Source organism: Trachurus japonicus, chromosome 8 (genome assembly GCF_045865225.1).
Source record: "Trachurus japonicus isolate A0001 chromosome 8, Traja_1.0".
Taxonomy (NCBI): Eukaryota; Metazoa; Chordata; class Actinopteri; order Carangiformes; family Carangidae; genus Trachurus; species Trachurus japonicus.
The window spans coordinates 23,940,070-23,967,724 of record NC_140914.1 but is presented as its reverse complement, the minus strand read 5'-3'; the positions used below and the strand labels follow the sequence as shown (position 1 = coordinate 23,967,724).

The 27,655-nt window shown below is 41.5% G+C and overlaps 3 protein-coding genes across 3 annotated transcripts; 1 reads left to right on the top strand and 2 right to left on the bottom strand.

Annotated features, from left to right (window-relative positions):
* The first annotated feature begins 250 nt into the window (after window positions 1-250).
* Window positions 251-9,137, top strand: pmm1 (phosphomannomutase 1). Its single transcript, XM_085784816.1, has 8 exons — window positions 251-610; window positions 1,500-1,617; window positions 2,944-3,020; window positions 3,210-3,301; window positions 3,600-3,699; window positions 4,344-4,419; window positions 7,267-7,382; window positions 7,749-9,137. The coding sequence occupies exons 1-8, from the start codon at window positions 527-529 to the stop codon at window positions 7,869-7,871; spliced, it is 786 nt and encodes a 261-aa protein (XP_085640942.1). The 5' UTR covers window positions 251-526; the 3' UTR covers window positions 7,872-9,137.
* A 1,854-nt stretch (window positions 9,138-10,991) lies between these two features.
* On the bottom strand, window positions 10,992-19,909 carry csdc2b (cold shock domain containing C2, RNA binding b). The gene is made up of 4 exons (XM_085784814.1): window positions 19,708-19,909; window positions 16,238-16,666; window positions 15,077-15,199; window positions 10,992-12,716 (listed from the first exon to the last, which is right to left on the bottom strand). Exons 2-4 carry the CDS (start codon window positions 16,417-16,419, stop codon window positions 12,554-12,556), a joined length of 468 nt encoding a protein of 155 aa, XP_085640940.1. The 5' UTR covers window positions 16,420-16,666; window positions 19,708-19,909; the 3' UTR covers window positions 10,992-12,553.
* Window positions 19,910-20,544: 635 nt separating this feature from the next.
* Window positions 20,545-26,027, bottom strand: polr3h (polymerase (RNA) III (DNA directed) polypeptide H). The gene is made up of 6 exons (XM_085784813.1): window positions 25,649-26,027; window positions 24,550-24,646; window positions 24,013-24,099; window positions 23,801-23,864; window positions 22,480-22,717; window positions 20,545-21,232 (listed from the first exon to the last, which is right to left on the bottom strand). Exons 1-6 carry the CDS (start codon window positions 25,760-25,762, stop codon window positions 21,182-21,184), a joined length of 651 nt encoding a protein of 216 aa, XP_085640939.1. The 5' UTR covers window positions 25,763-26,027; the 3' UTR covers window positions 20,545-21,181.
* Window positions 26,028-27,655: the final 1,628 nt, after the last annotated feature.

The window sequence follows — 27,655 nt, the reverse complement described above, 5'->3', positions numbered from 1 at the left end:
TAAGTACGTTCATTGATCATCAGGATGATGTCCTCTGTTGTCATGTGATGTCTTTTCATTGATAATTAAAGTATCACCATAGACTGTATAGGTAGGCCTGTTACTCTGCTATTAGGTAAAAGGTCAACATAAATGTAGACTTAACGGCCACGCCCCTTTGTCAACGTCACCTTCCTTACCACGGCTGTGATTGGCTGCTCGTGAGATACAGTGTTGCAAAAGGCACTAGACACGTTCAGCACGTTGTGTTTGTTGAAGTGTTTCTCTGAGCCGAGCTGGACCAAACCAACCCGAGACAGAAGGAGAAGAGCAAGACAGTTCATCGTATTTGAAGCCACGAAATCTGTTTTTATTTATTTAAATAACTGTTTCATTTTTTCCCCCAGTGTGACTGTAATTTTTTTTTTTTTTTTTTTTTTTTTGCAATTGCATTTTCTTGCACGAGAGTGGAGTAGCAACACTCCTCACCATCAACAACATTGCCATCAGTGATCGAGAAGAACTCAAAGAAGAAGGAGAAGGTGAAATGCAGAAATCAAACGGCTTCTCGTCGGACCGAAACATCCTGTGTCTGTTTGACGTGGACGGCACCCTGACACCACCCCGGGAGGTAAGCTGACATCCCGGCACCAGTCACTGCTTTCTGCTCATGAAGCTGCAGTTAGAGCTCCCTGCTGCTGCGCTGTGCAGCCCCGCTCTCCTGCCTTCATCATGTAGATCTGGTCACAAACTGGAAATGAAAGCACACTATGTTCTTTTGACCGCACGCGCTCCATCATTCTGTATTTTCATATTTTATTTTAGCCCTTTCGTATTACTGTGTAATTCACCCCCCATCAGCCTACTATACAGCTCACATCGGCTACATAACATACCACCTCTGCCACCAATGGCTCCTGTGGTCGTGTGGGTTAGTGATGTCTGTTGACACATAGTAGTGTATGCGCCTCCTCTAAACTCTCCTAGACTGACAACTCACATGGGATGAATTCCTCTTCTCTGTATTACAGTAATGTAGGCAGTTGTATGTATCTGGAGGGAAACATTACATAACACCCATCTTTCTGATCCACTTTATTTTAGAAAGTTGTGAAGAATTTAAAAAAGAAACTGAGATAGCCTACTGTTATTCTAAGTGGTTTATGATTGAAATTTGTTTATTTGGATAAAACCCCTTGAGATGTATCATCTATGTGTCTCCATTGTTGTTTTGTCATTGAGTTTGGCTGTCTGAATGGGTTTAACTAAGGTAACAGTGTGTGTGTGCAGTCAAGTGCCAAGATTTTTACATAATGCTGTCTCCTGTGGGTGCAGCTCAGATGTTTTTCTCCCATATGTTCAGAAAATGCAACACCGCCACTATTGTTCCGTTATCACATGTATTTAGCTTCCTAATGATACGTGTGCATGTCCAGACGTGTGTGGTATGGCAGAGGGAGCTCTGTCCCACCACTTAACACAAAGGGATAACGTGAAGTGCATTTTCCCTCATTGTGCAGAAAATTGACCCACAGTTGGACGAGTTCTTCCAGAGTCTGAAGAGGAAAGTGAAGATCGGCATCGTGGGAGGATCCGACTACTCCAAGATAGCAGAGCAGCTCGGGGAGGGCGACGATGGTGAGCACCCTGTCTATAACGGTTTATTCACTGTATTTCATTCACCCTTATAGATGACACGGCACAACCTGACACTTTCTTTTTTCCTGTGACGTCTGCTTAATTGGACACCGGTCCACAGAGAGAGGATCAGACCGGATGGGTCCTGGGAATAATTTTGGATTTAGGCCACAAGTTCAAATTAAAGTTCTTTGCCTGGAGCATCTAAATAGAGATGATTATGGAGATATAAAAGGATGATAACTTAAGAAGTTAGTCCAGCCTCATCATCCTTCTCCTCCTCTGTGTAGCAGCTGACAGGGCTCGGTCAGCAACTGTTGCATTTGAATGCATCATGAATGATTTCATAACAGCACGTTGGGAGTCACAGCTGAAACAAGGAACAGACTAAACTTAGACTCATGTGCCATCGTTGACATCCGAGCTCACATGACAACTCCAGTGGTTCAAGTTTACTTTTGCTTTTTTGACCTGTGAATCCTGCCAAAACACACTGGCACACTGACCGTTACACCGCGGTGCCAGCAACATCCCAACTGAGTTAACACACACCTGCTTTCACCAGCTAACAATGTGTCTATCACTATCAGTAAATATTAGTCTACACCTGGAATGTAGATGTATTGTGCCAAAAAGGGCCATGTGGTTTCTTCACCATGCCAAGTGGGCTAAAGGTGAAACTTTTCATACTTCATGATGCACGCACACACACACACACACACACCTGATGTTGTTGTATGTTGTAGCTGCTGCATAATGCGACGACCTATCAGAAAATGTTATAAAGTGATACCCAGAATCAGTTAAACATGTAGGCTAATACAAATGTTTTTCATGGAGTTGTAAGAATATATTATTACAATATAAAACATATTGTAATAATATATTCTTATAACTATGATGATGAAAAGTTTTATGACACAATCTGTTAGAACGTTTTAAACCCAACCTGACTTTTCATTGTAATCTGGTATCACACCATTCAGCAGTTACGACATCTCTATCACTATTGTTATTATAACTTAATGTTATTTTTAAGGTTCAAGTTAAAGCAGCTTTTCAGCCTGACTAAGTTAGACTCACCCTGCTGAGTGATGTTGGCAGAGAGCACACAGGCCGACGTGGGAAGGTCAGACAGATTGAACTTGACTTTCCCTGGCAGTGTTACACTGTAATCCACTACAAGTTAAATATATCGGGCCGTCCTGTTCTTCTGTATTAATAGTGGAAGAAAAAGTTGGAGAGCCACTGATTTAGTTGCGTGTGCAGGTTTCAGAGAGCGAATGAGAACATGTCGTCACATTTCACCTGCCTCTTCTCTTGCAGTGATCCACAAGTTTGACTACGTGTTTGCTGAGAACGGGACCGTGCAGTACAAAGATGGGAAACTCCTCTCAAAACATGTGAGTGAACAGCTACAGTGTCACAATGTGAGCTGGTATCCTGCATATTATGTGTCTTGAGGGCAATAGGAGAAGCATGTTTTCATAATTGTTTTAACCAGCTTTATTAAACTGTCATTCACAAACAATGGGACAGTCAGAGCACAGTCTGTTGGTTTGTTCATTAATGACGTGTTTTCAACCTGGCAGGCGATTCAGAACCAGATTGGGGAGGAGCTTCTGCAGGACCTGATCAACTTCTGCCTCAGCTACATGGGGCTCATCAAGCTCCCGAAGAAAAGGTGAGACCGAACTGTCCCAAAGTCCAGTCCCTTAGTGAACACACACACACACACACACATGCACAGACACAGACACACACCTTTGACCTGTATTCTTGGTATGCAGGGATAGTAGGTACCTTTATCAGCACTCATCTGTTAAAGCAGAACAACTCTTCTGATCTCTGAGCAAAACAAAGATCAACAAGATAACAACAGGTTTATATGTTCTGTTTGTAGACAGTAAAGCAGATGTCTGCCTCAAATCAGTCTCTCTTAATGTCATTTAACCATGCCTCTGTTTCAACCACGCCTGCAGGGGGACGTTCATTGAGTTCAGGAATGGCATGATCAACATCTCTCCCATCGGTCGGAGCTGTTCTCCCGAGGAACGCATCGAATTCTCTGAAATCGATAAGGTTAAATGACTGTCATTACTACATTCTCAATGAGCAATCACCATGCAAATAGAGATGTGTAACTATAGTCTACCAGAAGATGTCATTAAGTGTGAATTTAGTACATCAAACATTCAGCATCGTTGATGTTGGTGGGAGAAAGATACAACCACTCTACCCCAGTAAAACTAAACAGAGTGGGGGCTGAATGGTCTGTCGTCACTATTAATGGGTTAACATGTCGATTTGTTGTCTGCCAACAGCTCAAGCTCAGAGTATTTGTATTTTTGCCCAAATCTTATTAATATACAAATAATATAAAGTGTATGTTCAGTCACAGAGAGTCACAGTTGAACCACCTCTCTGTCTCTGTCCCACTGTTTCATGAAATGTGCTCAATTAAGCCGACAGAGGTCAAACAATGGTGGGTTTTCAGGGCGGCTTAACAGGCTGTCCATTGATGGCTCACAGAGCAGGGCGATATGGAGGAAGCAGATAGCACAGAAGAGGACAGGTTTAACCCTTTACTTCCCTGCTGTGTTACATTCAGACACATGATATTGAGGACACTTAGGCTATATAAATAAAAAATTGGACAAAAGCCAGAGCCAGAGTCCCGAAAGTCTTCCAACTTAAATCTGACTGCTTCGTCTTTTTCTCCACAGAGAGAGAAGATCAGGGAGAAATTTGTTGCTGCCCTAAAAGAGGAGTTTGCTGGGAAGGGACTACGGTTCACGAAAGGTGAGAGAGTTGAAAGCTGAAAGCCCATTTACACAGAAAACTGCCACTGTTTTTAATTTAGTAATTAACTGGAAAGTAATAAGGTCTAAAAGTGATACAATAATAGACTCCCTTTAGTTCTATCCAGGTCGCTAAATGAGCCAACGCTGTGCTTCCGTGTCTGATGAGGAAGAGAAGTCACATCTGAATCAAAACATACAGAGAGAAAAAAACAGACTTCACTGTGTCATATTCTATCCACCCACATTAACTCCGATAATCACATCCGGGAAATTTGACAAGACAAATGAGTCATCTTGTAATCTCCATAACACTGCAGAGCCAGCAGCCATACATGAAGGGGATAGAAGAAAAAGACAGTGTGTATTCTTTTCATCTGGCATCCACTTCATTGATAAAAAAAAATGAATGTGCCTGATTGATCAGACTCTCACTTTTTTATCTTTAAGCAGATATCTGTGTCACTGGCGCTGCTTCCAATATGTCACCTCATATACAAATTCTTACAGCAACTTCAGCTCAGTGAGCTTTACAGATTTAAAATCTGTAATTGTACAGGCAGGTACACTAAGCTGTGCTATTCGAACAGGATGAATGAATAAAAGCCTCTGCAAACTACACCGTGTATTTATCCTCCCCCCTTCTCAGTAGGATCTTCTTTGTATGTTTATTTAACATTAGCATTAACAGCTGTTTAAAGAACAAACTGCCTAAGCCTGCTGGGGATAGATGGGCAGTTTCTGATACCGAGTCTTCCCTGAAGATGTGGAGCTTCTCACAGGGCTCAGTATTTCCTTTTTAATGTGAATATAACAATGACTGAAGCTCTTGGTAATGCTAGTAAACCAACAGCTATAATATTGATTATGTAGCCATAGTGAAACATAGCTCCTTTAACTCCCCCTGAAGTTGAGTAACAGTCATCAACTGACAGTATAACTACAGGAAATAAAAGAAGCTCCCTTAGTGCTCTGCTTTTCAGCAATGCAGTTTAATGACAAACCAGTTTTACAGCATTTCTGTTTGTCTGGTGTCGCTTATCTCTGTTTAAAAAAGACCCCCCCCCCCACGCCTCACACTTAATGATGTGTGGAGGACCTTGTGCTGGACATTGAAGCTGTCAGTTAACTACACACACACACACATACACACACTGTTCCCTCTTTCCCTGGGGCAACACGGCAGCAGTCAGGCGAATGGGGCACTTGATGTTTGCTTACGTGCTCTGCGAGGTGTGAGTCGCTGCTGATGACGCGTGGAGGATGTTCATAGTTCAGACAAACAGACCGGGCAGACGGGCTTGTTTTTCTTTAACACTCTCCACTCCGAGGATCCCTGGCAGGAGAGAGTGTGACGTTATTTCTGCTAACATGTATCTGATTACCTACAGTCTGCCAAGTCACTAGGGAATGACTGAACCATCAGTTTAGGCTGTGGAGGTAGCAGGTGTGTGTTAGTGGAGGATGTACAGGGTGTATTTGTTTATCTCCTGCACTACGTCTCTTGTCAGCAGATCTGTGAAATAGGTGTTATATAAACCTGTCCCGCTGTCCAATCGGCACTCAGAGTACAGAATGTAAGGGACACTGAGACTGATGACCTGAGGTAAAAGCCATTATCCTGTATGGATTTTTTTCCTTATTAAATTGTACCAATCACAGAGGAAGAGCCGTAGTTGTAGATAAGCAAGTCCCTGTGTGAGACTTATGTGGAAACCTGTCCTATGTCTGTGTCAGGAGGACGTCCCTGCTCTGTTGAACATTTATTATCCTCATTGACTTATTTATCAGATTTCTCTCCGTTTTTTCCCCTCCATCGCGTCACCTATTGTGTTCTTTATCCAGAATGCTCACTAGCCCTTATTTATTAAGGCAGGTTCAGGTTTAGTAATTGGATAGAGTGAAGGTTGAGTAAGGTTACACACGCGTTGTCAGCAGCTCAGCAGTCTTCACACGGTCGCAGCTCTCAGGAGGCAAAACAGCAGGCTGGGGGGATGGGCTGCTACAGATGTGCCTGAATTGCTGAAGTGTTTGTGGTCTGAGGTTGAAGGTGTTTAGGATGGAGGCGTGTAGAGGGTGTGTGGCGGATTCAGCCCTCTGATTGGCTGGATGCTTCTCAGCTGTTGCTTTTGTTGTTGCCTCTTTAAATCTTCAGCTGAGAGACAAAAGCGGTGAAAAGAATTGAAGGTGGAAGAGAGGGGGGGAAGGAAAGGCAGCGACTTTGCAGGAGGCTTTTCAGCCTGCTCACAGATCAAAGGTCGATGCAGTCATTTAAGACGAAGCAACAGAGCGTCAGAGAATTTTAAAGTGAGGAACCAAAATGAGATGTTTAACATTTTAGAGAAGAAAAAACATTGCACTTATGACCTTATATCTGAGCTGCAGAAATAATTCTTGAAAAATAAGAAATAGTTTGGTATTAAACACAAGTTGCACGTGTATTTATTTGTTACACATCCTTTCTCCGTGTACAATACAGTGCCCCCTTTTAGCAGCAAGTTCTCTGAACTGGCAGAACAAACAGGTTTGTCCCTGCAGGAGCTTAAAAAAGCCTCCATCGACTGCATGTAGTGTAAAGACCATTTGTCCTGCAGAGCTGGAGGTGTTGACTGTAAATAAAAGTGGAAGAGTGGACTGTTGAGAAAAAGACGTAGGCCTATTGTAAATGCAGCATTAACACTGCCTGGTCTGCTCCTTCCTGAAATATGTGTGCACTAAAGAATATGAATGTTCAGGTTAGAGAGAGGCATGCATGGCATTGTTTAGAGGTGTATTTGTCCAGGAAATACACAGTGTATTTCACAAAGTCATTGATTATAACAGAGTGTTTGTATTGATCTTGTTTTAGGTGGCCTTATCAGCTTTGACATTTTTCCTGAGGGCTGGGACAAGAGACTGTGTCTGGAGCTGCTGGAGAGTGAAGGCCTGGACGAGATCTACTTCTTCGGCAACGAAACCTCAGACGTAAGTGTAGGGAGGATTTGGAACAGAAGCCCCGTGTTAGAAACTTTGTTGTGTATGTTGCACAACAAATGTTACACCATGAAATCGTGATGCATTCATCTCACAGGGATTAATCTGCTGCTGTAGATAGTGTCACACAGTAGATGGCTGGGGCTGAGGTCAGCAAGAGTCAGTTTCACTTTACTTTTGCTGCTGTACTGCATAGTTTGCTCTGTAAACACCAGTAACACAGACTAGAGGCTGTTTGTTAAGGCTGAGGGGTTAAAGCTGATCACTAAGAGGACACTGATCAAACAGAAGAAGCTATTCCAGGCTGCAATAATCCATCCATGTTCTGCTTTTTAATTTTAATGATTCTCTCTGTAGGGAGGAAATGACTATGAAATTTTCAACGACCCACGGACCATCGGCTTCACAGTCTACTCTCCGGAGGACACGGCCCGGCTCTGTCGAGAGCTTTTCTTCGATGCCCCACCACACGAGTCCTGATGCATTGAACTGACTGGACCTCGTGTCCTCAGTCCCCTTCTACCCACAAGCCCCTCCGAACTCCCACCTGTGGGACTCTGCTGGTACGACACCAGGCTTTTTATGAACTGCTAAAAGATACACTACTGATTTTCTCCATGTGTTTTTAAAGGGACAGTAACTGAATAAGTGTTACATGTTGACGTGTGAGGTTTTAATACTATGTCTGACTGCAGAGTCACGTGTCTGCAGTATGTAGCATACATCATAAAGTTAACCAAAAGAGATTAGAAATGCTTCACATTACTTTATATGTATCTATAGAATGATGTTTTGCACTAATGTTGAGATAATTTTATACCATTAGTTGGTATATTCTTGTTGAGTACTGCTAAAGGAGATGATAGGAGTGTGTCAGAGTGATTTTAAAACAGGTGACGTTTGCTTGTTGTCTTGTGAGTCCAATTTGGAAGTGAAATACGAATGAAGCATTGAAGAAGATGGACCTTTCCCCCTCTAGAGGATTTATGAATCATTCCAGGCTACCACTCTGAGGTGGATGAAGTTTTGTTGATGCTATACTGTGTGATCCTGTTTTAATCTCACAAAGCTGAATGAAAGAAGCTTAATGGGTGTTGATTGTTTTTGCTTCAAGAAGTGACGATTTATCAGATTTATATCTGAAATTGAACATTATATACTAGCTGAATGGATTCATCTTAACCAGTGAATTAAGCTACTGTGACCAAGTCACTCTACCAGTTTTTGTCAGTCAGCTCTGACAGCTTTTTATGTAAAATATTTTTACAAGCTGTACCATGGCCTGCATGCTGTATACCATGTGACTGTATGTATTGATGCTTATTGCTTGAGTCCTTGTTGCTGTTTTCAACAGCCGATTAAAGGTTCTTTTTCTTTTTTTTCCTTGAATATGTTTTTAAAATGTGAAAACTGCCAGGAGAATTTTCCCGTGAAAGGTTTATGGCCTGTGTTACTATGGTTGAGAAAGAAAGAAAAAAAAGCATTCTTGATGGATCATTATTGTGGATATGAGAGGCTTTTGATGTCTCATACATTAGCTGCAGTCATGTGTCTGACTGTAAACACTCCTACATCAGAAGGATCATGTAAACTTGTATGTGCAGCACAGATTTGGCTCTTTAACGTTTATATGATGATAACCATTAGACTGATTAAGTTGCTTTTCGGTTATTTGTGGGTAGAAATGTATTTTATGTCATATACATTCATCCATTGTAATAAATCTTTTTGATATCATTTCACCAACCCCAGATCTCCAGTGTTATAATTAAACCAGTTGGATGAACTGACCTCAGAAATGTTTCTTTACCCCAGAAGGCTGCAGATTCTCCACCTTCATTTTACCACTGGAGGTCGCCAGAAATGTTCTTACTGTATGTTTCTAACCAGGTTCTTTCAAAGTGAAATGCATTTTTACTTTTGGCAAACACTGTTGCTTCATTGAGTATTTTTCAAATGTTCTTATTTTTTATATCATTCAGCAGTGTCTTGTATTAAGCTTATTTGACCAAATGTTTGGTTTTACTGATTTATTTTGGTCTCTCACCTCAGTAATAGCTGTACATTTCTGAACAATTCACCTGTCCAGAGTCATTTTGTTTTACTGATTTGTTTTGGTCTCTCTCTGCAAACCTTTCGTTTTCATCAGGCATTAAAACCGGCTGGGACCCTTCCTTGTCTCTCTCTGTAGTTGAAAAGGATACACATTAACACAGAGAGCACTGTGAACTCTGTGCTCTGTTCAGTACTCTGCAGAACAGAATGTTTCTGTTTTCCTGGCTACAGTAGAAAATAATAAAAACATTACAGCACTTGATTGTGTTCATTGTCTATTATACATATAATGAGCAGCTGTGTTCTGCTTATTTTCTTATTATTCATGCACACTGATCTATGTTTTATTATTATTATAATATTACTATATTATTATTCATTGTGTTATTTTAATTTTGTGCCAAGATGCTGTAACACCAAAATATCCTCATCTGGGTTGATAAAGCCTAAAAAAGGTGGTAGAGCTGAAGTTAAACTGTTAGTATACTGTGTGCTGGTCAGTAGATGTCGCCCAGAGGCAAGTCTGCAGCTTGAAAGCAGCTCATTGTTTAAACTGATTGTTTCAGGTGTGAAAGGTAACACAGGTTGGGCTGGACCTGCTGATCTACAACATGATAAGAGTAGCCAAACCTGGTCTGAGGTGTTTCCCATGGTCCTGTTCAGACCTGACATCAACATCCACCTCAGCTGATCTGAACACAGGCAGACAACACCAAGCACAGCTGTGAATGAATCAGCAAAAGACGCATGGAGGACACAGTCAAGAGTCAGTCGTTAAGAAGGGTCTGGACCTGACATTAAACCTTATTGTCTCTCATGGCATCCATCTTCATTTGTTGTTTATTCAGTAAAGATGGTGGCATATAGAGATTTCAGAAGAAATATTTATGGATTGCCATGAAGCCCTTTGTTGTCAAGATATCTACTGGTGATTGGCACTGACACATTTGTCCCAGCGGTCATCAAGTCATCAATCTTGAGTGTGAGTAATTTCAAAACATGCTCCCACATCGGGATTATCAAGACTTTGGATATAGCTAGATCTAGGTGGCGCCTGAGGTCTTGGAAATTGTCTGTTTCCTTTTGATACAAAGAAATGATCACCTCTCTCAGATAAGTTGCAGCTCTTCACACCATTGTTGCAACACACCTTAAATACATCCCTTGGTGTCGTTTATAAAAAACACATCACTATTAAGGATAGGAATCGAGATGCAGTTCCAAATTGTCTGAAACATCAGAACCATAATACCTCTGATCTTACCAATTTCTTCTATTGACTCTTGTGGTTTTCAGGAAGATAAACAGGGAGCAAATGGATGGCCTAGTTCCAGACCAAATAACACGCACATACAGTATAAATGATTTATTCAGAAATGCAGGTAAATGTTTTTGAAGGGTACCGTTGAGAAGAGAGAAAGACAATTTAACCTTATAATTAGTCTGGGAACATCACTGTCTCTCAGCTCACACCACTCCTGCTCCAACTCCCACAGTCTCACTTCCACACACAAGCTGAAGAAACAAGAGCTCTCACGAAACCTGTGAATCTTAAAATGCTTTAATGTTCTTTCAAGGCTCAGTAGAAGTAATCATGGGGATCACCACCACAGTGGCTCTTCCACAAAAGAAAAGTGCCAGAACAGAAATGAACGAGGGTTCATGTTGAACTAATTCAGGCAGTGACACTGAAAGATAAGACAAGATGCATAGAGACTATGGGACAGATATAGAAAATGACCTACAGTACAGTATAGAACCTGAATAACTACAAACAACTTTATTGTGACAATGATCTCTATTGGCACCAACTATGAAGTCATGTGGTTCACCGTCACAATGACTATGCTCAGTAAATCACACACAGATACATGTTTTTCTAATCATAGAAAAAGAGATTTAAAAACAGTTTTGTTTTTCAGCAATTCATGGAAACCTTTCCAAACGGGGATTTTCAAACAAGAGACGACAAATGGACTAAAACGTCTGCAGTGCTATTGTGGCAGTTGTCATAGTGGAAGTGGAAGTTCACATTTTTTCAGTGCGAGCTTTAAGTGTATTACCCAAAATAGAAAAGCTTGTAAACTGAGGACACACACACACACACACGCATACACACAGATCTGAACAAACCATCAAATAAATAATTAAAATAAATAACTACAAACAAGAAAATACAACAAGGATATGTATATTTCAGGGGAAACGCTTTCCTTTCACAGTAAAATACTGTATATAGTTTGTTACTGAAATGTCCATATTTGGTTTAATATGGTACTTCAGTGAATTTCAGTCCTGGTCTTGCTCTATGCGTTTTCCTTCTTAGACAAACTGAATTTCTGATGTCTGATTTTCTCTGCCTCCTTAACCTTAAGTACGTTTCCTCTCAATTTCAAAATAAAACTTCCTCTTCTCCATCTTAAAATCACATGTCTAAAGTGGTGACCTGAAACCCAGAAGAAGCCAGGTCATGAGATGTCCTTTCAAGAGTACAAACTTAGAACTGTTTATATTTAGGGCTTTGGATTTTTCTGTTTGAATTTATGTGGGTTTCTACTGTAGCCTACAACCAGCTGTGATTTACTGCTTTAAGGATTGTCAACCTGCCATTTCTTTCTTTCACTTAGCACCATAATCATTTAAATCTTTTCAACCCTGTTCAAGTATCTAAGCTACTTTTTTAAAAATCTCTCTTAAATTCTGCTGTTGATGTTAAAACAGTTTCAGTTTCAACAAGTTGTCGGATCCTTGTTTAACTTTTCGAGTGAAACTTGAAAAAGCAGAGTAACTTTACACTCCCACCTGAAACATGACTCTAAATCAAAGATGTGACTTTACTAACAATCAATAAATGGTCAGATGGTCACGTACACAGCAAAATCATCAGTGCAGTAAAGGGACAGTCCGTCAGCTCTGTGAGTTGATCTGTCATTATCATCTAAAAAATAAATTTTTGACACTTACTAACACTGGACATTATGCTGAGTAGGTAAATGTTTTAAAAGAAAGGTCTTAAGCACAGAATGTGAGTTACCCGGTCCCAGAGCACCTACCACCCCCCCCCCACCCCTTCCCCAGCACCACCCACCAGGCCCGGAGCTCGGGGCCTATGAGCTGATGATCTGGCCGGACCAGGTCTCGTGTTTCGTCCCTGGGTTGAGATGTGTGATCTTCACCTCCACCGCCTGCACCTTCAGGTTCTTGGGTGGGACCCGGCTAACTTTGTATGTGACCTCGTCGCCCTCTACTGGGACATACTCCCCCTCGATGCTGGATCAAAGAAAAAGTTAGGATGAGTTCATGTGTAGGTAGTGACTTGCGAGATGATATAATTTTAAAGCAGTGGTTCTCGTCCCTGGTTTATGACAAATTCTCCAGACAGAAGAGTTGACATGAAGCAATAATTAAATACCAGATGAGGAAAGCCTTAGCTTAGCATAAAGACTGAAAACAAGAGGACAATGGGCCTCATTCACCAATATCTTCTTAAGAACCTTCTTAGATTCTTTCTGAAGTTGTTCTTAAGAAGTTCCTTAAGAAAACCCTACGTCAGATTCATCAACGCGTTCGTAAGCCTCAGAATTGTTCGCAGCTGTGTTCTTATGCCAACTCCTCGTAAGTTGAGGGCGTGTACCAGGTGAGTCTAATTAACATATGATTAGAATAGGTAACGGCCCCATCAATGCCCGTAAAAGGGCATGAGACTGCAGGGCCGTGTGCATACAGCACCCACAGGCACTGAGCAGAGAAGGTGAAGTGAGAAAGAAAGCTCAAAAGAAAATCTGGGAGGGAGCACCAGACTCCAAACGTAAAAAGAACTTAAGTAGTGAAGTGGCGCTACTGCGGCAGGAATGAAACTAAGAAACAAACAAAAGGCTTATATTTAGTTTATATATTTATATTTATATTTAGGCTATATTTAGTAGTGTCAGCCGTGGATGCAGCTCTTCGGGTTGTTATCAGAGAGACCACACTCTCACGTGTGCCATCATAAATATCATCATATTATCACATATGAAAAAAAAAACAGTTGTGTGTAGTGTGAACACTTGCAGTAAGTGCACTGTTGCAGCCCGCAATTAGGAAAAAAAATCATATCGGCAGCTGTATGTTGCGCACAACAAAACTGATATGAATTAAGTGTCTATAATGTTTTTTAAGAGACTGCAATGATTTGTCAATTATTATTATATATGATTATTAAAAACATCATAAAAGATAAGAAAATAATTCTTATTCAAATCATATAATGTCATACAACTGCAGAACAGAAGAAAACACTATAATCGGTTATTTTTGCAGAAGTCTCAGCACTTAAAAGTGCGTAAGTATACTCCTGACTGTTCGTAGATTTTGTTCTTAGTTAAGAACAAATTCTGGATAAGAAAACATTCATGAATGCCACAATCTTCGTAAAAACGTCGTAAGTAGGACTTAAGAACAAATTTGTTCTTAAGAACGGTTCGTGAATGAGGCCCACTGCTAGCCCGGCTCTGTCTGAAGTTAAAACTCATCAGCCAGCTCCACTACAGCTGATTCACTAATAGGATGCAACTATTTAAAACTGAAACAGTAAATGTCTTTTGTACAAGCAGCAGAAACTCTGGGAAGTCATATAGTTGATTTATGCTTGATAAAGAAATTGTTACAACAAATAACTCCAAATGAAACCGCCCCATCAACATGGAACAATCTCCAGGCTGAACTGAAAATGTCTGAACTCGTATCTTTTAATGTCTTCCGTCGTTTCCTAAAGGACCGACAACAAAAATCAATTGAACGGCGCCTCTGCTTTTGACCATTTTTGCCACCACGACCCCCTTGCTCCTTGCACTTTGTTTTAACTTATATTGTATTGTGTGGCCCTATTTATTGTAATGTATTTGTATCTTATGGATGTTTGTTGACGACGTGTGCTGCTGCCTTCTTGGCCAGGTCACCCTTGAAAATGAGATCTCGATCTCAACGGCTCTTTTTACCTGGTTAAATAAAGGTTAAATAAAAATTTAAAAAAAACTTTTCTTTCTTTCTATGTATGTACTCAACAAGCAGGATACAGGTGTCCTAAATACAAAGTATTTACTAGGAATTGATTTTCTACTCTAATTCTTGACCAAATACAGAATACATGTGTATATTCTCCAAAATGTCAAACCAGGCTCATTGTGGATGTACACATGCATATTACAGACATCTGGCATGGAGGAAATTTGATGTTGAATGTTTGACTTTCAGATCCATGATACAAATGTTTGGCAAATGTTTGAACTGGATCATCCAGCGTAATAGGTTTGGAGAAATTTGTCAAAATTTGCTTTTGCTGAGGCTGTGAAAACATTTGATGCATTGCTTGTCCTGAATCTAAAAAAAAAAGTAGAATAAAAGCAGCACAGAGAAGTTGCTGTACTTTCTGTGCATGTCCAATTACTGCAGGTGTCACAGTGTCCCCGGGGAACTGGAGAGAACAACTCTCCCTTTGAAAAGAGCACATGCTGTACAGGGTTGTATGCTGAGTTCTTACATTAGTTCAGAGTTTGTTTTTTTGCGTTGCTGTTTGTAAATCAGCTAATGCATGATGTGTTTGTTGGATCTCCACTCCTGAGAGTGAATTCAGCGATGCCACCACTTACTCTGAGATGTGAACGAAGATGTCCTCGCCGCCATGGGATGGTCGTATGAAGCCATGACCTTGTGACCTGGAGAAGTTCTTGCACATGCCCTTGAACACTGGACCTGAGTGAGCACGTACGGTGCTGCAGACAGAGAGGGGAGGAGGACAGTCAAGGTCTCACATTGACCATGAAAAGGCTCGTCTCAGTACGTCTTACTGTTTGTACATAAACAAACAGAAAGAGCAGTTTACTGTTGCGTTTCACCATTCATGACTCAGGCCTTTGTGACTTGAGACTTAAAGAGATGTGAGGGGGATTTATAAAGGAGGTGAGAGAGGAAGATGAAGTGCTGATCAAATCAACTCCTACACGCCGCCTCATAATGTCACTACACTACTGCAGCGGAGATGAGAACGCTAATCTGCTGAGTCACAGTGTACACAGCACAGTATTTAACCTTTCTTCAGCACCAGTCAGTCATGATACAGCAACCTGTCAGATTTACAATCACGGCAACGTGGGATTCACATCCTTTACTGATTAAAATGAAAGCAAAGCAAAGCAGCAAAAATTCAATACCGACATAAAGGCCTTCTTCATACAAGCTTTATAGACTGTAACCAGTGGCTTTACTGTCAATGAATAATTGACTAATGCTTTATATAGGCTATCTGTGACCCACTTTAGGTTTGTTAACTAGAGATTTTCCACAAATGATTTTTCTTCTGCACTAATTGATTAGCATGTAGAGTAGGCTACATGTAGCCAACAGTTTATAAACCTGTTACACCACTTTTGTTTGGTGATTGCCTAATTGTCTAAAAACTAAAATAGGACTACTTGTCTGGGTAACAAAATACACATTATCAAGCATTAGTTAAGCATTAAATACTGAATTCATTCAACACATGAATAGTCATTAGTATGTAGTTTATAAACACAGTTGAAAAGGTTTCACTCATCATTGATAAGCACTAACTGTATTTATAACCTTCATAATGAGCAGGCCTATTCATGCGTTATAAATTAAGAATTCAGTATTTATTAATGCTTAACTAATGCTTAATAGTGTGTAGCTACTAAGTGTTACCCTTGCCTTGTCTGTGACATGAATGACATGAAATGCAGAAGGAGAAACATAGCTATACTTTCAAGTTAGTAGTGCAGCTCTCTACTTACGCTGAGTATGTGCGGGTGCGTTTGGTTGGCAGCGGGCTGGGCAGGTCCCGGGGTAGAGGCTGCTCCTTCCCTTCCTCCCACACCCGGCTCCCCTCCCTCAGGAAGGGGAAGGACAGGGTGAGAGGGGCGTTGGGGGAGCGCAGCGTGGTCCGAGAGGGCGATGTGAGGCCGGGGTCCGCCATGTCAGATTTGACACCGAGGAAGAAGAGGAGGAAGATGGGGGGAGGGATGGCGTGGATGCAGTGCTGGATGCTGCTGCTGCTGCTGCTGCCGCTGCTCCTTGAGCCGGAGGGTGCTGGTGATGATGGGCTGCTGACACCGCTGTCTGTCGGCTGCTGTATCCGTGAGTCCGTCTGGCTCGGTGCGGGACACGGGCTCAGCGGTTATCCAGGTCAGTGCTGTCGCTTCAAGTCCGTCAGGGAGGACCAGCTGTGGAGAGAGAGAGCGGAGGAAGATGACAGAGGCGTCGTATGGCTTTCAGCCCCGATGAGAGGACACGTCCAGCCGGCAAGAGGCCTGCTAGTGTCACAAACTACCAACCAGTCAGACCTATTACGTAAAACTACATTCCACTATTTGTCATTGGACTTGTTTGACAAAATTATGTGATTAGATTTTTTTTTAAATCTCTCAATAGTTTGTGTGATGAGGGAAACCAAGAAATCCCATGAACCTCCGAGCAGCTCGCGGCTCTGCTCCGCTGTTCGAAAAATAGCTTGCACCGACAATTAAAGGTAACGAACCTACTACTAGGCTATAGGGATTATGGCAATGGGCCAATTTGCCAAAAATGTTGAACTATCCCTTTAAATCAAGTCATTTTAAAGTTAAATTTCTCTGCTGTGATTTTATAGGCGACTGCACGTGCAGATTAAAAAAAGAAAGTAACCTAAAAGAAAAAGAAATGAATGCTACAACTGCTTGCAGTTTGATGATCCCAGAAACACTTGATCCAACACTGTCCATAATGCATTTCTTGTTGTGTGCAGGCTTTCTGTTAATCAATGTGTCTGCCATCCACTCATCTATCCATTTATATCCCTCTATCATTTTTCACTCATTCTGACATGAACCTGTTAAGTCGGGAGACCTTGCCCTCCATCTAATCCCTTTGCTCCCAGATGAGGAGGTGACTGACTGATCTCCTGTCAGTTGTCAAGGGTGACTTCATGACGGAGAGACCATTAACGGTCATGACAACAAGTAGGCTACCATGTCTTATAGCTAGGGTGAATTCGCCTAATGTGGGACATTTTTTGCAATTTAGACTTCTGGTGTATTTTGCGATATGAAGCAAACACTTTCAATCTACATCCTGTACCATTCTGAAATCCTTAGGTTGTGATCTAATGGAATCCAAAGAGAAAATTCTGATATCACACTCCTAAAAGAAATACCATACATATTTCAACTCTTATTGCAAAGTTTTTTGCGGCAATTTCCGTTCCCTAATGTGGGACAGTCATGCTCCTAATGTGGGACACTAAAAAGTCTGTTTAAAAGTCATCTTAATATACATGATAAATGCTAGATTGCAAACCAGTGTTCAATAATATCACTTATTGTCCTAGTTCTGCTTCATCTTCTATAGTGTTAATGGTTTTCTGCCAATTGTGTGGTGGATGTGACCTTTTACCCTGCGCTAGAGAGTGGACTTAGGGTCATTCCCAGCCGTGGTCAACAACTTCAATTGTGGGACACCATCATCCTCAGTGATCTCCCTATATTCACTAATGTCTGCCCTCATCCTGTCTTTTTTCCACTGGTTGAGTTCTCTTGCTTGATTCTTTTCCTTTCTTTTCCCATGTTTTCTTTCCCTGATTTTGTCTCATTGCTTTACTCTTTTTTGCCACTGTGATCTGAAATACATTCCATTTAATTAATCAGTAATGTGCTATCCTTTGATTACTTCTAAACACAACATTTTTCATGAACATTATCAAAAAAGACAAGATTTAGAAACAAGAAAGAAAAGAATTCAGAGCCATTTACTCCTTTAACAGTATTATGACCACTTCCACCTATATAATTTTCTTTTGTTGTATAATATTCAAAACAATGCATTATAACAATAAAGCCATGTAAACAACCATTGTTATTGTTCAACCTATTAGTTTTACTTGGAAAAGCCCTGTCCCACATTAGGAAAAACCACCTGTCCCGCTTTAGGAAAGCATGTTTCCTAAAGTGGGACAGTAGAAATGTTGATCAAAATCCTAAATATTGAGAATGGTTACACCATATTAAGATATATTTTAATGCATCAACATATTATAAACACATTTTGACAAAAAATTGCAATAATTTTGTTTTTTTTAATAAATTATGGCCTTAACATTATTTTTGTCCAAACCCTAAGTACCTAGCATTTTGGTGGTCTTCACACAGGGAGCCTCCGGTTTGAAGGCTCTCCCTCCTAAACCTATGATTGGATATTTGAGATGTCATGTGATTTTGATAATGCAATATCACAGCTTGTGTGAGACCACATTTACATTAACTTTCTTTTGCTATAGGAAGACCTACACCCATTTAAGCTTAGGTGTCCCACATTAGGCAGTGTCCCACATTAGGCGAGTCCACCCTATATGAGCCGTGTGAGGTTTTTATTTTTTATTTTTTTACGCCCACTTCTCCTCTGCCTCTGATGCTGCTCCGCACGCGGCCTGACGTCAGAACAGCTGCAGAACGCCGCCTCCAGTGGTGCGTTCCTGACGTCACTGCCCCATCCCCAAACGGTTTCACATTTTATCCTACAGGAAATCAACAATACTACAGTGTTTTGTGTGGGTTTGGTGCAGTGAGCCCCTCCGGAGGAGCGGCTCGGCACTGTTGTGATGTTCACTACGAGAAACCGCTGCACGGCGCGAGGACCAAAACATTGACTCGGTTTACACATGTGTGCACAGGCTCCAACAGGAGAACATCTGGATGTGCAATAAATGAACCAAGAGGGTCGTGACTCCTCTGTTCCGGGTCAGGGACAAATCTCTGCCCTTTTCCGTGATTATGAAAAGACAACACGAGTGTGTCCACGAGTTTATGGTGTCTTCAATTCACTTTCCTCAAAAGACACATTCATCTCGCTGCTTTCCTTATTATTATTTTTTTAAAGATTATCAATACACAAGAGACGAGCCCCAGCAACGTTGTGTCATTTCTCAGAAAAGTGTGAAAGCATCAGCTGCTGTGACAATGTAACTTGGACAAAAGCTGATCGGGACCAGCTGGCGGTCACACATGGTGGACACGAGCCATCATCAGTCCTCCATTCATCCACAGGAGGAGAAGATACCAAACCTGCCTCTTTTCATCCGGCGGTTATTCTGTCAACAATGCAAAGAATACACACTGTCCCGATCCAAACACAAAGCCACACTGACCCACTCCCCCCTCCTGCACCTCCACCTTCCGCTACAACATGCACATATAGCCTATTCATACATACACACACAAAAAAAGCTACTTACTGCATTGGGCGCGCTGGCTGCTGCCGGATGATCGCTGTGTGCGCTCAAAGTCAGTGTGTGTTATATAACGAGTAATTAAATAAATAAGTCGCCTAAATCCGCGCAGACCGACGGAAAACCCTGATGTGACGGTGTGAGGGGGGAGCTGCCGAGCCTGCGCAGCTGGCGGAGATTCCGATGGCGTGATGCGACTGTGTGTGTGTGTGTGTGTGAGAGAGAGAGAGAGAGGGAGAGGGAGAGAGAGAGATAGAGATGACTCTCTTCATTCCTCGTCATGTGTGTGATCTGTTGGGGGAACAGTGAGCTCAGTGTAGTCCAGTGCTCTTTGTCTGCCGTGGTCCTGATGTTTATCAGATGGCCCCTCTGAAAGCAGCTGCTGTTATTAAGGATTTCGGATATGGATTTTGCATTTCACCACAGATCAGTGGGAACTATTTCAACGCAGTGAGATCACCAGATGATGATCCTCTCCATCTGCAGCCACAGTAAATGATTTTATCCAGTTCTTAGACCCAGTTTCCTGTAGGCCACGTCTCTGCAGGGAGGGTCACATGCATCCCGTCTACTTTTGCTGATAGAAAAACTCTATAGTCTGACCTAGTTGCACAATAGCCAACTGAGATACCAACTGGCCATGCAGTTGTCACACGAACCACACCTCACTATATTTTATGATTGTACGACTCACACAGTTACTCTGTGTGTGTATGATTTGCAGTCCAACAGCGAGCGGGACTCACCCTTCACTGCCCCTCAAACTACAGGATTTAAAGGCTAATCCCTTTTCATATACTTCCTATAATCAAGCAAATGACAAACACTCAGATCACATCCACTCACGCTGATGATACGTCCTTTTACTGTGTGACAGGAGGAAACAGAAAATATCACAAGACTGTTTGATTGAACTGAAGACGTGTGCACATCTGCAGCAAATGTAAGATTTAAAAATAAAAAAGTTGTTGTAAATTCTGGTTGATAAATGGAAATGTTTGACCAGCGGGTGAATTCACATCAACACACATGTCACAGCCGTATTTCTCTCACCTTCAAACTCAGTAGGCATCACATCGGTACAGTTATAAACAGCACATACTTGGAGCCATTGAAGTCAGGTGTCAGTGTTCGTCCATCACTTGTTGTGAAAAACTGGTTCAAATAAACAACAACTTACTTCTTTTCCTTTCATTCGATGGTCAGAATGTCATGTTAAATATATCGTCTGAATGTGGAAGTTCATCGACCTTTCTGTTATTAAATATATGGTCACTTTTAAACATGAGGTTGGTAGTTTTAGTCACATCCACACCAATGGTATCTTGGTTCGGAGAGAAGCTCCACTTTGCCTCTTGACTTCAGAGCTGAAACATCAGGTCTCCGTGTCTCCAGCTGACCGTCAGTCGTCTCTCCGGTCGGTCCTGGTGGTGCGTTGGTTTCCAACACCTGTACGTCGTCTCCTCCTCGCTCTGCTTCACTAACTGTTCCACCATGACAGCAGCCCCAGCCCCGGCTCACAGATGGTCCCCTGAAACAGCAGCACAACAGGGGTCAGCTGGATGTGAAGCTACTTTTGCTTTATTTTGACCACAGATTAAAAACAAGTTGCATCTCACAGGGCCGGTTTATGCTTCTCTGATTGACCGCTTGCGATCGAATAGGATAGGAGTTGTTTTTACCCAACTGGCACTCAACTGAGAGGGAGGGAGAGACAGTAGGAGTGGCTGTGCACAGCCGTTACAAGGTAGGGCAGTTTAATCCGTTTGAAAAAGTGAAATATTTCAGTTCATAATGAAACAATTAAGACAGAGAACATCAGTTGAGTAGCTTGTCAACACTCATTCACGCTCGTAAAAGAATGTGGCCACATGTGGTCTATGACTGTTTATTCCCAAAGACTGTGGTCATGATCCATGGGCGTGTGCCAGGAGATTTCTTGGGTCGCCCACACATTTTCTGAATTTCTGCCTTGCCCTCCCTCCCCCTCCCCCTCAGTCAGAGGACCTGCATGTATATGTGTATATGTTTTCAATAACATGTACAGAAAACAAGGCTCTGATGCATTTGTCAAACAAAGGTAAGGCAGAAACAGCACTGACTTGGACAAGAACACTGGTTTATGCACAATTAACCCCTGTCATGATTTATGGATGAGGCTTCTTCTGGACTGGGCTCTGATGGGTTGTTGTCCTAAAAAGTGGGTCGCTAGGAAAAAAGTTCAGAAAACACTGGCCTAGACAACCTCTGAATATGATCCGATCTGAAATGCATCTGCAATGAGTCTTTGTTGTGTTAACTTGACACCTGAACATTCGTCCACTCAGATCACCAGATCAACTGTATTATTATCGCGTTTAAACAGGGTCAATTTCTACCTTCACGAATTTACTAGCTCAGGTATGAGAGCAGACCAGCCAAGCTTCGGACAGAAACACTTTTGGTAAACTAGAGCCATTTCCATGATGCCCTAATTTCCAGTGAAAGCTGAGCAAACTCTGTAGAACATTATCAACAACTGGCAGTGCTCTCGTTAGTGAGACAACAGCTGGCAAAACATCTGGCAAAACAAACCTGCATTTCTCTGCTACATTTGGAGACAGTTTGCTGTGAGGCATTAAGGCTAACAAATGTGGACATGTTTGATGAACTTTATGGAGAAAAGTCTGACTACATGCGTAACTACTCCACTCCACTGAAACAACTCTCAACTGAAATAACAATAAGACATCCGCAAAGCAGATGTGGTGATGTGAACGTGAGCAGGTGTGTTCTTACAATCAGAGTGTACGGTGGCTCTTTCTTCTCTCCGGTCGCCTCCGGTGGCGGCGGTGCCGTCGACTGTCCCGGTTGAGCAGGTGTTTCTGGCGTGGCGGTGGCCGGGCCCGTCGGCGACGTATCCACAAAGACTTCATCTGTCACCCGGAAACGGATCTCCTCCCCTTGGTCCATGTAGAGGTCATGGGCCCCCTCGTCTGTCTCGTACTCCCAAAGCCAAACCTGCTCTGCTTCGTCGCTGAGGCTGCAGCTAAGGAAGACTGGACAGTCCAGGAGCCGAGGCTAATCCACAGCTGGTGACATTCATGTATTTTTCTGAACAGCTTCACATAATGCCTCTCTGCTGCTCCACATCAGCATGTGTCACAGCCCCTCCCTCCCCGTTACCTTTCTCCAGTCTAACCAGTAAAACCCACATTAGGGTCATTGTGTCAAACCAGCCGGACCCTCTCTGTACCGGGACAGTGTGACATCAGAGCAGCAATTTGGCAAAGTGAGATATGTTATAGAAACCGTCATATTAATAATGACATGAGGGACATAGAACAGGCGTCCCACAAACAGAGGCTGTAGTCCTTGCTGCAGCAGCCCCAGGTTTGATTCCACCTGGTGGCCCTTTGCTGCATGTAATTCCCTCTCACTCTCTCCCCATTTCCTACCTCTCACCAGCTGTCCTTTCAAAATAAAAGGCATAAAAAGCCTGAAAAATTATATATAATATTATTAATTATTATAACCTTTATTTAACCAGGTTTGTCCCATTGAGATCCAAGATCTCTTTTGCAAGAGAGACCTGGCCAAGAATGATAATAATAATGACATGTACCAACATGTTGTATTTATAATATTCAGTCTAGTTCACCAACTTCATCCAGCAAATATAGCTTTGCTGACATTGCTGAGCTTTTCGGTGAAAATAGACAAACAGCGCCCCAGGCCCTGGAGTCGAACCCAGAAATGTCTTGCTGAGTGCCAATCAAAGTACCACAGTGTTGCCCATATCACAAACTATCACAACACTATCACACAGGCTCAAGTCAGTCCCACATAGCCAGACATATCACACTTAGCACTGGACAGTCAAATATAGTCTATATATCTTCAAATAATATAAATAATAAAGAATAACCCTAATTAAAAAAAAATAAAACTATAATAATTGTGTAATTTGTAACAAGACATCTGTTGCTTTCAACCTGTTACACTGTATATTTGTAGACCAGTGTCATTAACAACAATGGTTCTGTTAATGTTACATACATAAACTTTGCAGTGCACAAATGTTTTGAGGATGAAATCACAACACTCGAGTTCAGGATACAACTTTGCCGGCTGTTGAAGTGACTCTGGTGGGATGAGGATGTCATCAAAGAAATCCATTGTCACTGAAACAGAGAGGCACAGTGTGCAGTCAGTGTTTACCACATCGCCGAGCATGAATAAAGAAAAGAGTCGGAGGAGCAAACAACAGTGAGAATAAGCACTGGCTGCAGATCTGTCTTAGGAAAACACTTCAGTGGAGACGGAGCTCACCATGAACTCCTTCCTGACTGCAGTACTTGATCTTGCCGACCAGGATCTCATCGAGGAACGGGTGAAAGACGACATACCTGAAATGAACTGGCAGACAGACGGAAGGAAGACGGGGCTCAAATAAGTGGATGAAGGCACAACCAATGTCACTTTGCAGGCCTGTAAGTGTGTTTTATTTTTGGATAAGGAAACAGCAGCAATATTTTCTGGGTCTATATCATCCTGTCCTTCAGGAATCTATTCTTAACAGGAACAGACGAGCCTGAGAAAAACCAGGTGATACCAAATTTCTCCAGAATCATCCATCATGATGAAAGGAGGTGAGGTAATCGTTTCCCTTGTGCCACTGTGATCTGTAACAGTGTTTCTGTGAGGATGTCAGGGTAAAGGTGCTCTGCTGTGGGGTGACTCTTGTTAGTAACGTCCTAAACACAACTTCTTTTCCTTCAGTGCTTCAGCGAGAATGGAAGAAAAAAAACAAAGAGGTCAAAGCTGACTCCAGGTCTGATCACAGCTTTGTCGCCATCATCCTCATACCTTTGGTGTGTGAGGCTCCGTCCCCTGGGAATATGTAGGAATCCTCCAGTTTAGTGATGTCGTACAGGCAGATGCAGAGGCCGACATTGTAGACCACCTGGGGGGACGAGAGCAGAGCGCAGTTCAGCAGCGGCTCCACAAGAGTTTTCATTCATTTATCACAACAGAGCCTCAGTAAGGTACAATTCATAATAGACAGACAGAGCCCTATGTTGAAACACCAAATCCTGTGCTTACATACAATTTACATACAAAGACTTATCATTAATCACTCCATTGCAATGCATTTATGTCATTTTGTCGTAAAAATGTTGGTAGACCTGAATTTAAAGTACAATCAATATAATGATTGCATACTGATTAGTTGATCGATGGAGGTCAGCACCTGTTTTGACACTGAACACTTATCAAACCAAAGAATTCCTGGTTTCAGTCTCTCAAAACTGAAAATGTGCAGTTTTTTGTGTTTCCCATTATTCTAAACTGAACATCTTTCATCACCAAAACAACATGACAGGATATTACACCCTCATCTCTAGAAATGTATGTAATTAAAAAGTCCTCTTAGTGGCCTGATTGCTTGGCAGCATCATTTAGTTGTCAGGAGCACCACTGTCCGTCCCATGTGCCTTATGCCTGTGTCTTCTCAGGTTTTTTGTGGTAGAGAGGAGGGCACCTGTAGCTGCATTCAGTCTTTATACTGTTCAGTGGTTCATCTATAGTCAATTCAGCCCTGATGATATAGGATATCAGAAGCTGCACAGATTGTAAAGTCCAGTCAGGTAGAAGTAAGTTTTAAGCAAATGTAACAAAAAAGTAAAACTACAAAAAGCTGCCTCATCATATCTCCTCCTCTCATGTTTAACACGACTGTTCATGGGACCAGGCCTGCTGCTGGTTATATAAAATAAAGGTTGAACTTAGGAAGAAGCTGCTCTCCACTACTTTACATTAGGTAATCAATCTAAATGGACTTGAACGTCTCATCCTATTGTATGAATCTAAACATGTAGCTGTGAATCTTTTTACAGGAGTCTGTGATGGCTGTGTGTCTGTGTGTGTGTGTGTGTCTGTGTGTGTCCTGTCTCTGAAAACACACCTTGTTGGCCAGTTTCTTGTTGAGCTCCTCGGCTATGGCATCGTTCAGCTGTCTGTGGAAGTCCCACGGACAAATCCTCACAGTGTCGACCATCTCCACCAACACGAACATCATGCAGCAGGTAACTCACTCCCTCACACACACAGAGACATATGAACACACACCACCTGTGGTCCAACAACCAGCTGTTAGTACGACAACAAGACGAGCCGCTGACTCTTCTGGAGCATTTAGGTTGTTTGTCTTCTCAGAGAACAACCCGACGGGGAAAGAGAAACATCAAAAGCAGCTCACGACGAAGCAACGACGCCAAGAAAACTAGATTCATCTGCAGCGAAGTCTAGTACATCCATGTTGTCGCCATGTGAATATTTACGACAGTGCCTTTTTACGACACGTCGCAAACCTTAAAGGTACAGTACACACATTTCATGTTAACCATGGATCTATAATAATATGATAATATAATACATCCATGATGTTAACCCACTCGTTATATACAGTATATAATATAACATAATATAAATTATAAAGCTACTTCTCTACCTTTACAAAGTGCTAGTGTACAATATGGCCATAATATAATATAAATTATATATTATATTATACAAGAACTTTACCTTGTGCGCTCCGTGATCAAAAAAAAAAAAAAAAGCGTATCTATAATACTACCAACTCCTGAGTTGTTTATAGTTTTTATATATGAATCACAACTGGTTATTGATCCATCCCAAAACCAAGAGATGAATAAAAAATAGAGTTTCAATATGGCCATAATGAAATATATACAGTGATGGTGGCATGCTGCACATACGTACATCCTAAAAGTAAAATTTATGTTGAAAGAAAACCACAAATACATTCACTTCAGAATTTTATCTTTATTAATTTACCATTTATATTGTAAATGTCAAGATCTCGCAAGCTACAAAACTGCAGGCATTTTGAATCATTTATGTTTACAAAAAAAATCAATAATGCTTAATGCTGAAACAGGAGTGTGGGAGGAACCATCACTGAAATAACATCTCATCATATACCATTTTTATGTACACAATACAATACCTTCATGAACAATATCATTTGTCGGTTTGCAGTGGCACCGTCAAAAACTGAACCACTGAACATCAAAGTAGCATCTTACATCACAACATAAGCAGCTGTTTAATGTGGTGACAGAATAAAGATGAAGATCACATTATTGAGCATTTCTGAAGATCCAGAAACAAAACCCTGTATGTAATCAAGTAATCATGGACATGGTGGTATCTTTGAAATGTGAAATGAAATGGATGATCGATTCAAGCACAGCTTAGTAGCTTTTTTTTTTTCATTAGGCATCTTTGGCAGTAAATCTGATACACTGATCAGGAGTGCTGTGATTGTGATGAATCTTAAAGTGTTGAGCAGTTGAGTTTATCAACAGCTAACTGTATAAAGAATCATTAATGTGCAAAAAGTCATTTAAGTTGGGCTGCTGCTTATTCACCTTCCTACAAATAACAAGTCCCTTTTCACTAACAAATCCCACCAGCAACCGACTACAATCCAGCTACAATCCAGTACCTGTGCTTTCATTTAACCCACAATCCACTTATCAACTGGTCTGTGAATCCATTAATGGAGATTCAGTTTAATAAAGACTGCAGAGGGGACTCTCTATCATCACATTGTGCTAGGTCACAAATGGAGTTAACGGCTCTCATTTAGACAGGCAGCATACAGCTCTCTGTTTCTTCACATATATATATATATATATATTTCTATAGAATGATTTATTATTTATATTCACATCCCTATACAAAGTGCAGCTATACAGCACATCATTTACACACAGATCCAAACCTAGTGACTTTTTTAGTACAGGAGATTTTACCTCTGGAACTGTATTAATAAATGCTTTTACGACAGCAGACTGAAGAAGAGACGGATTTTAGACTCATAATGAAAAGAACTGAACACCTCACACATAAAACGTAGCAGCAAACACCATGTTTCAGTGGTGCT

Bases quoted from the DNA above. Each gene is read 5' to 3' on its own strand.
- csdc2b (XM_085784814.1), bottom strand. From the start codon at position 16,419: ATGGCGGACCCCGGCCTCACATCGCCCTCTCGGACCACGCTGCGCTCC. The intron at 15,200-16,237 runs GTAAGTAGAGAG...CTCTGTCTGCAG, and splicing joins CGCACCCGCACATACTCAGC to CACCGTACGTGCTCACTCAG. The intron at 12,717-15,076 runs GTAAGTGGTGGC...TCTTTGATCCAG, and splicing joins ATCTTCGTTCACATCTCAGA to CATCGAGGGGGAGTATGTCC.
- pmm1 (XM_085784816.1), top strand. From the start codon at position 527: ATGCAGAAATCAAACGGCTTCTCGTCGGACCGAAACATCCTGTGTCTG. The intron at 1,618-2,943 runs GTGAGCACCCTG...CTTCTCTTGCAG, and splicing joins GCTCGGGGAGGGCGACGATG to TGATCCACAAGTTTGACTAC. The intron at 3,302-3,599 runs GTGAGACCGAAC...CCACGCCTGCAG, and splicing joins ATCAAGCTCCCGAAGAAAAG to GGGGACGTTCATTGAGTTCA.
- polr3h (XM_085784813.1), bottom strand. From the start codon at position 25,762: ATGATGTTCGTGTTGGTGGAGATGGTCGACACTGTGAGGATTTGTCCG. The intron at 24,647-25,648 runs GTGTGTTTTCAG...TCGTCCCCCCAG, and splicing joins ACAAGAAACTGGCCAACAAG to GTGGTCTACAATGTCGGCCT. The intron at 21,233-22,479 runs GTAAGAACACAC...CTGCTGTTTCAG, and splicing joins AGCCACCGTACACTCTGATT to GGGACCATCTGTGAGCCGGG.